Source organism: Myxocyprinus asiaticus, chromosome 10 (genome assembly GCF_019703515.2).
Source record: "Myxocyprinus asiaticus isolate MX2 ecotype Aquarium Trade chromosome 10, UBuf_Myxa_2, whole genome shotgun sequence".
NCBI classification, from domain to species: domain Eukaryota; kingdom Metazoa; phylum Chordata; class Actinopteri; order Cypriniformes; family Catostomidae; genus Myxocyprinus; species Myxocyprinus asiaticus.
The window spans coordinates 41,417,898-41,430,235 of record NC_059353.1 but is presented as its reverse complement, the minus strand read 5'-3'; the positions used below and the strand labels follow the sequence as shown (position 1 = coordinate 41,430,235).

Genomic DNA, 12,338 nt, shown 5'->3' with positions numbered 1-12,338 from the left:
TGAGTTTAGCATAAATTTTTGGTGTTACGTCATTAGCTGATTTACATAATTCCTTTAGTAAATCTGGTGCTAAACACAGACAAATAATGCTTGCAAATAAAAGATGCAATCATTGCACACAATTAATTCTAACTTAAGTCCGCCAAAAGGGATAGCTCACCGAAACATTTAAATTCTGTCATCATCTACTTATCCTCGTGTTGTTTCAAACCCATATGACTTTCTTCTGTGAAACGCAATAGGGGATGTTCGGCAGAATGTTAGTCTCATGTGTCATGTCATTGCATTTTTTGAGTGAATGGTGAATGGTGACTGAGGATATCCTTTTGCCTAACATCTCTATCAACTATCCCTTTAAATAAAAGTTGATTCCAAAAAAGCCTAAAAATTTAGACGTGTTAAGCTGCAACAGATTTTGAATTGTTCTAGGGCAGGGGTAGCCAACTCCGGTTCTAGAGAGCCACTTTCCAGCAGAATTTAGCTCCAACCCTTATTAGACACAATTAGTTTGGTCAGGCATGTTAGATTAGAGTTGGAGCTAAAATCTTCAGGACAGTGGCTCTCCAGGACTGAAGTTGGCCATCCCTGTTCTAGGGGGAATAGTCGGGGGCTTGTAAAGGTATCAGTTCACTGGCCTTTGCCCTAGTAGTCGTATGTGGTGTACAGTGGTGGTCATTCAAATCCCACTTTCATTCATGAGAATAAAGGAGCTAGTATGGATTTCATATATTGTATCTGGTTTCTTCCAGCCCTGCGTTCAGCAAACTGTTACTTGGGACATGTATACACTCCTTAAGCTGGTGGGAAGACAAAGTGCCAGGTAAGGAGGTCTTACATCTTACATACGGGCCAAACAACATATTGTCCTGACAAATCTACACCTGGTAGGCATGGAAACCATTTTCCTATTGACAGACTCTCCGTGCTGAGCGATTGTCAACTGGAAGTTAATCATAAAATTGGCCAACACATATCACAATGATATTTCTAAAGTATTCTAAGTTACCTAAAGACTGTGGCAGTATATCAGTTTTGTACACACTCCTTACATCACAACTTGCAAGTATGAGTGTTTTAGGCAAATATGATGAAAACATGATGAAAACCTAATCTTGTCTGCATGCCATAAAATCACACCTTGATACAACGTCAACTCTCATACAGTGCAATTATTAAATTTCATAATTGTTAGAGAGAACAATTATTTAGAAGAATAATTATTTAGCTGTCATTTTGAAGACTGAAAATGATTTAAAGAAAAATAATAAGGGTGTCCATAAATCTTTTTCAGATGGCTCTAGGCTTTATTAATTACCTATTTAAAGAACTGTGCAGTCAAACTGTAGTTCAAATTTAGAATATATATTCTTATACCTATATATTTTTTTTTTAAAGGCAAATAGAATATCATATTTATTAATTTTATCTGTATGTATAAAATGCTTTAAATAAATAAGGAAAACAATAAAACTACAATTGTCATTTTTTTATTTTCTTTTTTTATTTTATTACATTTCATAAATTTTTTATAACTCCTTTTTCGTGATTTTTATTAACAACAAATAATCTTTTTTTCTCTATTTTTCTGCAGATACACTTCTCCTCTAGCTTTTGTACTACTCTGGATTATTCTTGAAATTTGGTACTGTGGTTCAGCTAATATTGTTGGCTCCTATATATTAAAATGCTTGTGCTTAGGAAAAAGTGTCTGCTAAATAAGTGCTAAATGTAAATGAAAAGTCATTCAAAAACATTTATCTAAAAGATATACACTCACTGATCACTTTATTAGGAACACTATGGTCCTAATAAAGACGTGGTCTTCTGTTTTTGTAGCCCATCCACATCAAGGTTCAACGTGTTGTGCATTCTGAGATACTATTCTGCTCACTACAATTGTACAGAGTAGTTATCTGAGTTATCGTAGCCTTTCTGTCAGCTAGAATCAGTCTGGCCATTCTCCGTTAACCTCTCTCATCAACAAGGCATTTCCGTCAGCTCTCACTGGATGTTTTTTGTTTTTGGCACCATTCTGAGTAAACTCTAGAGACTGTTGTGCGTGAAAATCCCAAGAGATCAGCAGTTACAGAAATATTCAAACCAACCTGTCTGGCACCAGCAATCATGCCACTGTCGAAATCATTGAGATCACATTTTTTCTCCATTCTAATGGTTGATGTGAATATTAATTGAAGCTCCTGACCCATATCTGCATGATTTTATGCATTTCACTGCTGCCACATGATTGGCTGATTACATAATCCCATGAATAAGCAGGTGTACAGGTGTTCCTATTAAAGTGCTCAATGAGTGTAGATCTGTCAATACAAAAAAATTTACTACATTTTCCCCCTGCGTATTTATCTATTTTAAACCCACTATTCAAATCCAGATCAAGACAAAATGTTCTGCATTACATCATTGTTTCATTATTGAATCCAGGTTATAAAAAAAAAACATTTAAGTTACATCATTGAGCAAATGTATAACAGACCTCCCAAACTGCATTAAAGCTGGTTTATAAATTACAAGCCAAAAATCTATTCCATCCACCTCAGACCCACTCAACTGCAACTTTACACCAATGACAATGTTGCCATTGTGCATTTGTCCCCAACCCCACCCTTCAACCCCTCCTTATCAAACACAATCTTCTCCAATGTAGCTGCAAAAGCGAGACACTATCTGTGCAGTAGAACACAAATATGAAGTCAATCTATCACCTGTTTTTAAACAATTACACAATACACCTTTTACAATAGATGTATACACAGCGCCTACGTCTCAATAATGCAATTTCCTAAAAGTAAACTTTTCTTATGTGCTTTGGATGCCCTTTAAACCAAAGGTGCCTTTGAGGAATTTGAGATGTGTACAGAACCCATTGGCCTGTCATTTGTCAAATAACGCCATGCAGTTAAACTGCTGTCGCAATTACAGGTAAAGGGAGTGAAAAAAGTAAGGGTTTCAACCTAGCCAGGAACGGCTTCAGGTGCACTAAGAGGCCACTCAGTGGCCTATTAGTCAAGATGATGGTAGGGTGCAAGCCATAAAGACTATTACAAATCTTCCTTTCATGACCCAAGAGCAGTAATCATGGTTTTCCTATTGGTTTTTGGCACTTAAGAGCTGAAGCTCAGTGTGAGAGTTGGAGGGCTCAGACACCCAGGACAGACGCTATATGAAAAAATACAAACAACAGCTGCTAGCGGTTAGAGCCTCGCCCTAAAAAGGAAGAGGACATGCTACAGCAAATTCAGATCAAAGCTGTTGGAGAACGTGTGGTGGTGTGAGACAGTAGTGCATGCATGTTCGCAAATACAACTGTATTTGAAGATTATATAGAGTGCAACAGTAGGCTTACAGAAGTAAAAATCACAATAATTTTCTTCACAGGGACAACATCTTAAAGCACAACCAACCATAATTTCCAACCGATTTTCAGTTCATTTAAGCTGATAAAAAAAAGTAGAAATAGTGGCAAAATAGGTTTGGTTCATGGCTTAAAACCTTTTACTGTTTTATTATTTATTTTTAAAAAAATTTAAAAAAATGCTATGGATATATTGAATGGGAAAAATTCAAATTAAGGTCAATTAAAAAGTGGCCAGTCATTGTTGCACTCTATTGTACATTAAAGCTAGAAAATCTTTGAAGATCACTACTTCAGCACTTAGAATAGACTTAATTGTCTCTGGAAACTATCAATTGAACAGAGCTGCGTTTATGGCACTGAACCAAAATAAGTGACCTTTCAGTTCTGAACTCCAAAATAACCCCAGCGCACACCTACTTTTATTGAGAAAACTCAGATGCACTGGTGGGACATCTGATAGCTCATTGTGCCAAGCCAACAAAAATAAATAAATAATCGAATTTTGCGGCCCAATAAAATAAAGGAACCAGTTAAAATGGTGATCCAACTAAGACAACATGACTGGCAGGTGTTCAACTATACACAGTGGGGACTAAAAGTCTGAGACCAATCAGGGTATTTTCATTTAAACCTGGAAATAAACAAAAATTTTGAAACATTTCAAACAAAGACATTTTATGATGTGAAATGGAGAAGGAATTATCATTTTTCTGCACTCTTTTTTGGTCACTAATTAAATGTAAGCAAATTTGCGACACTGACCATGTTAACTCATTTGTACGAAAGGTCAGATTTCCTTGCTTCCATTAAAGCACACAAGATGCTCTTTTGGAACATTCTCAAAATAATGCTGGGATAACATGGATCTTCAGGTTTTAAACAAATGTGTAGAGTCCATGCCAGCTTGAATGCTGCCATTAAAGCAAAAGGGTAACACACCAAATAAAGTCGTGTTGGACACTACACTATTATGCCAATAGCTTAGGTTTATGGTAATTTCTTAGGGATCATGTGCATAATAAACATAATGGGTCATAAATTAACCCTAAAAAGGTTTTTGTATATATTTTTGTATATATATATATATTATTATTATTATTATTATTATTATTATTATTTATTTATTTATTTTATTTTATTTATTTATTTCTGGCATGGGGTATACAAAAATGTAAGGGGCTGGGGAGAGGAGCAATGAGTGAGCCCTAAATATTGAAAAGGGGTCTGTGCAAATACTGAGGACATGTGACTTTGTATATTAAAACTGGCACAAACTTACAATCTTTATCTAAAAGTAAAAAGACAGCATTTTTTGAGAAGCAGCTGACCTCGAGACAAATGTTTCTATCTTTTCAATGTTCATGATTTCTAAAAGCTTTAAAATTGAAAGTAAAGTAATATTTTAGGAAATGTTTGAACTTACACTCTCAAAGCACCCCAACTATTGCGTGGATCAGTAAAAATGACAAGCATTAAGGAATAACAAATATTCTCATTCCTGTCATTGAAAGTTAGCGGTACCCTCTGTTCTTGCAGGATTACTGTGAATGGTTTATGAAACACTGCAGTTAAAACACAGATGTGTCACAGTCAGCTCCCATTCATCATGGTAGTCCCCACCCTTTTAGCTGGTATAGTACATTCAAAATGCCAATACTAGTAATGGACTGAAGAATCAGACTGGCAAATTAATCACACGATATTTGGCCATTTTGAGGTTACGGGTACATATCGGTCGCTAACTATACCCACCTGGCCAGTTAAAAGACATTTTAGTTCCCCCATGTGTCATTCTATATGTAAACCATTCTACACTTACTGAGCACTTTATTAGGAACACTATGGACCTAATAAAGTGCCCGACATGGTCTTCTGCTGTTGTAGCCCATTCTGAGATGCTATTCTGCTCACTACAGTTGTACAGAGTGGATATCTGTGTTACCGTTGCCTTTTTGTCAGCTCAAACCAGTCTGACCATTCTCCGTTGACCTCTCTCATCAACAAGGCATTTCTGTCCACAGAACTGCCGCTCACTGGATGTTTTTGTATTTGGCACCATTCCTAGAAACTGTTGTGCATGAAAATCCCAGGAGATCAGCAGTTACAGAAATACTCAAACCAGCCTGTTTGACACCAATAATCATGCCATGGTCGAAATCACTGAGATCACATTTTTTTTCCCATTCTGATGGTTTAAGTGAACATTAACTGAAGCTCCTGATCCATATCTGCATGATTTATGCATTGCACTGCTGCCACACAATTGGCTGAAGCTGGTTAAGATAGTTTAAAAGCCTGGTGGGGACACCAGCACACCAGTATCCCATGCTGAGTGACCAGCACACAAAATACAACATAAGCTGCAGACCAGCAATACTGGTCTTTTCAGCAAGCTAGGAAAGCAAAATAAATAAATGATCAACTTTTAAAAAGAAGGGGGGGAAAAATGTATCCTATATCTTTTGTTGTTGGCGATAAATAGTGTGCGTCAGCTCTTCAGTACTTATTTTGGAGCAAATTCATGTGTCATTTGGTAGAAGCTGGCCAAATTAGACAGATGCCAACAAGGACAAGTATGAACAAAACTATGCAAGGTAAAAGAAAATATATCCCAGACTACATTATGTATAGGTACACTTGCAAAATGGATAAACATGTTTTTGTGTGTGTGTGTGTGTGTGTGTGTGTGTGTGTGTGTGTGTGTGTTATTAATTCATTTTAATGTTTGACTTTAAGGACATTTGTTGTTTACATTTTTATGATAAACAATTATTGGTTCTATTTTGGGTAGCCAAAATAATGTCCAGTCTAAAAACTTGTCATTGAAAGTTGTTGAATTCAACTAAGTTACTAACGTCATCAACACTGTTTTGATAGCAATGAACTGTTGGTTTATTATTACTCTCCTGAGAACATTGTGTGGGGTTGGGACCAAAAACAGTTACATATCTGAAACACTAGCAATGAGACTGAGCCTCAGTGTTGCCTTAATGTTGAGAGTAGAAAAGAGGAATGCAAGCTAATAATCATCTCCTTGACAACTTTGTAAATCCTTTGCAATGGAATATCTGAGTATAAGGATCAACTGTTACCAGAACACAATGCCCCCAGTTTAATGACAAATCCAGATTCTTTGTACTGACAGGGTACTTCAGAGGTGCACAAACACACATTCCCTCTATTTTTCATTCACTGACTCCCTCAGTGACACACACACACACACACACACACACACACACACACACACACACACATGCGCATACACTTAACCATCTCTTGATCCCAGGGGCTCCCATTATGGTAAAGTGGGTGAAATACAGCCCATTTAGCTCTATTGCTCTCCTTAAAAAGAAGAGGTGGGTTAAAGAAAAATCCAACTCACATCTCTGCATCAACATTTCTCAGCCAGTGAAATGGGCCACACTCAAATCTGCTAGGAATGGGGGAAAAGGAGGTTCTACAACTGGATGATGTATTTAATATTTACAATATACTTCAATGATTTTGCTGGCTTTAGTACCAAAAATGGCGTAAAACTGTTTCCTAAACATGCGCGACAAGAAATGTTTCCAGCAGCAAGTTATTTGTCTGTCCACTCTGAAAGTGAAAATATTGCACAATGCAACAAAATCACAGCCAATCAGAACAAATTTGATGTTTAATAAATAGTTATGTGGAGCAGGATCTTGGACCAGTGATATTTCATAGTGGGCGGGGCTACCTTGTGCAATGCCACACAAGTAGAAACCAAGCAACCAACCAAATGTTGCTTGTTTTTTTTTTTTTTTTTTTTAAGCGAGTACTGCCACTGACCTAAAGAACTCTGCTGTTGGCTTAAAGGTCACACTTCACACATGGATCACGCCCATTTGTCAAACAGGCCATAGATCATCTGTTTAAAGAGTAAATAAAATACCTAAGAACTTAGGAGAGTTGTAATGATTACATTTTATCTGTGTCATGTGAATGAAGGCATTCCATTCTTTTAAAAATGTGATTATTATAGTGCCAGTGGGTGTTCACAGGTTTCAGTAAAACATGTTTAGACAGTTAACATAAATCTAGCATCAGTCCAGTCATTTAAAGTCATCATGTCATATCTTGTTTAATCCGCCCTTTTTAACCTCATCAGCTAATCCCCAACAATAAATTATTTCATCTTGGAAATGCAAAACACACCTGACAAAAGAATAGTCTTGGGAATTCTAATATGGCTGCTATTTTTTAAGTTGCAGATTAGAGGATGTAAAAGTTATGAGATCATAAATGCAACAGGAAACGGATGAGATGTGTTTAAAAGTAAGTCAAAGCCGTAATTTCTGTGCCACTAGCGAAACCAAACTGAAGAGCAAAAATACAAGTTTCTGAGTACTCTATCTGCCATCCATTGGTTGGCCTAACAGATAGTCCTGCCCCAAACTCACACTATTGGTTGAACAAGAGTGGGGATGGTCGGGATGCTCAAACAAACAGAACAATGTTTTGATAGTGCCACAGAGCAACAATGTTTACACATTTCAGTAGAATCAACCTACGAATGGCTTACTTATAGCTATCTCTACATATTAAGCTGGGAAAGTAAAATTTAGCTTCAAGACTTAAAGAACCAAACACTGCACCTACTCTACTCCCACTTTACTTTCGAATGTTCACTAACTTTCATTATCAGCATAGCAATATGAGTGAAAAGCTACATGAATTTTAGAATTTCTTAGCATTTGTTACAAGCCCTTTTTGCTTTACTTAGAGCATGCACTCAAGCAGGCATGAACACAAATTTGCACAAATCCTGATGATTCATTTTAGCATGATTTGTGAATGTTCCAAGTGCTTCAATAGAAGCAAGGAAATAAGACCTTTCATACAAAGGAGTTGCATGGTCAAAGTCACAAATTTGCTTATTTAAAAGGATAGTTCACCCAAAAATAAAAATTCTCTCATCATTTACTCAGCCTCTTGACATTCCAGAAGTGTATGAATTTCTTTCTATTTTTAGAGGAATATATCAGCTCTGTAGGTCCATACAATGCAAGTGAATGGTGACCAGAATTTCAAGCTTCAAAAATCACATAAAGGCTGCATAAAAGTAATCCATATGACTCCAGTGGTTAAATCTATGTCTTCTGAAGTGTGGGTAAGAAACAGATCAATATTTAAGTGCTTTTTACTATAAATTTGAGATTTATAGTCAAAAAGGATTGAAATATTGATGTTTCTCACCCAAAGTGATTGCATTGCTTCAGAAGACAGATATTAAACCAATGGTGTCATACGGATTACTTTTATGCTGCCTTTATGTGATTGTTGGAGCTTGAAAGGTCTGGTCACCATTCACTTGCACTGATTGGACAAACAGAGCTGAGATATTCTTCTAAAAATTGTTGTATGAAAGAAAGTCATACACATTTGGGATTGCATGAAAGTGAGTAAATGATGAGAGAATTTAAATTTTTGGGTGAACTATCCATTTAATTAGTGACCTCAAAATAGTGCAGAATCTAAAAATGTATTTCAACATATATATTCACAACATTTCAACATTTTATTTACATGTTTAAATTAGCTTTTGAATCCATATTTTCAAAGTGGACTTCTGAATCCTACTGTAGTTTCAACTGAGAATGTGATACCCTCTTGTCTTGTAACTTAAAAAAGCTGGTCTAACCAAAGCACTGAACAAAGAACAGGTCGTGGAGGTTGTTTTGTCTCCAGGTATCCCTGAGCTTGGAGAAAGCTTTTTGTTTGGGGTAAAAGTGTATTGTTACTCGCGACCACAGAGCACTCAACATGACTTTCCTGCCTCCTATTGCTTTGGCATCTATATACAGCAGGTGGGAAGCCTTGTTTGCTGTGATTTCTAATGCAGAATTTCACTCAGAGATTAAATATCCTGGTGGGGTGTCCTCTTACAGCTGTTCCCCTCCGACCTGCTGTGCAGCCTCAGGCCACTATCAGTCAATGAGCCACAAACTGATGGCACAACAAATGAAAAGTCCTCCATGACACAGGAAGGTAGTCTGCACTCCTGCAGTCCCAATACAACAGCAGTCCCTTACACAGAAAATGTTAGACTGATCTATGATGATTTAAATGACAGTGCTGCTTACTGAAAAACTATTGAAAGCTTGCAATCAAGCAAAAAAGTTTGGATATAAAATGTGTCTACATAGGAAATGCTTTACAAAAGTATTACAAAACATGTTGTTTATTTTACTAGATGAGTTGGATCACAGTGAAGGAAAAGCAGCCAACAAGTGTCCAGGTATAGATGGGAACTCTTTATGTTATCCCAGGTGGATAAAGCTGTTTGAGAGAATGCCCAATGTGCAGAACTGTAATCTGGGCAAAGGATGGCTAATTTGAAGACACTAAAATATAAGAGTTTTGATTAATGATTTTTGGTCACTGCATATTTCTCACACTTACATTTGTGTTATTTCAAAGTTTTGAAGACTATGCTATTATTCTAAAATGTGGAAAATAGTTATTATAAAGATTGAGTGTGTCCAAACTTTTGCCTGCTAATGTAGAACTTCTTTGTATGCTGCAGCTTGCTTTAAACAACCAGGATGTCAAGTTGATGACAGGGACCATGCAGTATTACAGTGCAATAAAACCTTCAAACAGACATTCATATGGAGCCACACACACAAGGCACTTGATCTCCCAGTCACCTTCCTCTCAAAATCACACAGGGTGCAGTATCCCACCTTCTTTCATTCTGACACACCTATAATTTACTGCTTCTTAACCTACATTGCTTTACAAATCTGTAAATCCAGACAGGGAAAAGGGCCTGCGAGGTAAATATTATTTGGGACAAATTACTCATAACCTAAGTAGCCCTGTTTTAGCCCCTCAATCAAAGAGGCAATAGCACACCAACATGCAGGTTTGTGCCTCTGTAATGTGATGACTGCCATAGTGATTAATGGCAATCAAATATTTATAAAGAGGTTCTTAGTTTCTTAGGTTTCTCGGTTTCAGGCATGCCTTGTACATAACAGCTGAACAAGCATAGACTGAGCCTTTCTTAATTAAATGCAGGTCTGCAGCTGAAGTCATGGATGAATAATACACATCGGAAGAGACTGTTGTGCATTAAATATCACTTCCAGAACTATATTTTATGGTGTAGGTAGGTCCTACAAACCACAACCACTATAAAGACTTTGAGAAGTCCAAGCTAAGCCTTATGCTGTAAGTGAGAAAGACACAGAGACGACAGAAAGTACGTTTTTGGTTTTATCTAAAAACATAGCAGAGGGGAAAATTAAACAGACCCAACTGAAGCACAACAGAACGACTGAAAGATAGAACTATAGATAAACAGACATAGATTGATAAATAAACAAATAGACTGAAATGTCATTTTACATCAGAAATTAAGAGTTCTCATTTGTGCATATTGACTCTGTGCTGGATCCCAGCAGTCTATGACCCCTTTGATGCCCTAAAAGTTTGTTGCACGATAGATTTTTACGTTTTTTCAACAAGTCTTATTCAACATCTTTTTGCCATTGGTCCAGCTCGCATCTCCCGTGCGGATCTTGTACTCACCTCTCCTTTGCGCTGCAGCCGGCGACAGAGTGATGCACATGCACAAGACAAGCGGCTCCAAAAACGCGAGAAACCTGCAACGATGACCCATGTCGGTTTTTCATTTTTAGCGTTTACAATAAAACAAAATCCTCTCTAAAAGAGCATTTTTTCCACTTTTACCTTTTTGCCATTTCAGTTTGGAAAACTGCTCCTTCCGACAGCTACATGGGATTCTGGTTGCTATTTGGATGAAAGTTTACCCCACTTCTTGAGCCCCCCGCGCCGGTGCAACAGCTGATGAAAGTGTTCCGAGAGCCGCACTGATGAAGGAAACTGAGACGGAGGACAGGGGCTACACTTGGGAAAAGTTCGACAAGATAAATTTTCCTGGGTCCTAAAGCCTTCCAAACGCAAACCTGCTACCTGCCTACTCAGTCCTCCATGACGTCACAGGCATGAGAAATTCGATTCTTGTCATTGTAAAAATTTGTAATATGCCTAAAACAAGACAATTGGGGCTTCCCAATAAAAAGAAGCTATCAATATAATTTAATTAAGTGTGATTTTGTTTAAATTGACAGCCTAATCAATTTTAATAATTATCATTCATGTTTTTTTTTTTTTTATTGTTTTTTTTTATTTTTTATTATATTATTATTATTATTATTATTATTTATTGAGTGTTTTGTAGGCTTATCTCAATTTAGATATAGACTAAAGGCCCCATGGGGGTAAAAGGCTCCTTTGATTTTATTTTCTCCCAAAACACTAAATAGCATCAAAAACTGCCACCTTTACACCTGTTTGTCACTATGCAATGCAAAATTTTCCTGATCCATGAGGTCATCGCATGCAATGCTGTTGATTTTGAGGCAATTTGAATATGTAATTTTTCATATATTTTTTTTTAAATGTTGCAAATATATGTAGCTAATAGAAATCTGTGAAATTTTCACATTTATTTTGAGACAAATTACTTTCATTTTCAGTTTTGTGCGAGGTCATTAAATCAAAACATTTTTAATAACTGTCCAATAAGTGATGGTTTTTGGGGTAAAAATTAATTGTTTATAGAATTCTTGAGATGTGTTTGAAATTAACAGGAAATCATGCACCCTTTTCTGAAGTAGATATTTTGAGTAAGCATCATCTTAATTTGTCCTTAAGATAAATCTTGTTGTCTCAAAATTATTTGCATTAGTTGACAAATTTTGTACTATAACTATTGCCCCTATATCTACACTATATCACTATAACCCCCCTAGGGGCTGTTTACCCCAAGTGTGTGGGCCTTTTACCCAAGTGTGGGGTAAAAGGCTCCCTCACCACCATTTTTTAAAAACTGAATTTCAGTCTAAACAACCTTCCATTATTATTTATTTTCACACAAATTATTTAGCTCAATCAAAATTCAATTAAA

General features: G+C 36.6%; 1 protein-coding gene across 1 annotated transcript in view; it reads right to left on the bottom strand.

The window, feature by feature from the left end:
- The window catches only part of col18a1a (collagen type XVIII alpha 1 chain a), a 146,688-nt gene extending 135,449 nt beyond the window's left edge, over nucleotides 1-11,239 (bottom strand). Inside the window, exons 1-2 of the mRNA XM_051709109.1 lie at nucleotides 11,099-11,239; nucleotides 10,937-11,010 (exon numbers count right to left, since the gene is read on the bottom strand). Coding sequence (XP_051565069.1) covers nucleotides 10,937-11,010; nucleotides 11,099-11,109 — 85 coding nt within the window. The 5' untranslated portion in view covers nucleotides 11,110-11,239. The remainder of the gene's footprint in view (nucleotides 1-10,936; nucleotides 11,011-11,098) is intronic.
- Between the last annotated feature and the right edge of the window lie 1,099 nt (nucleotides 11,240-12,338).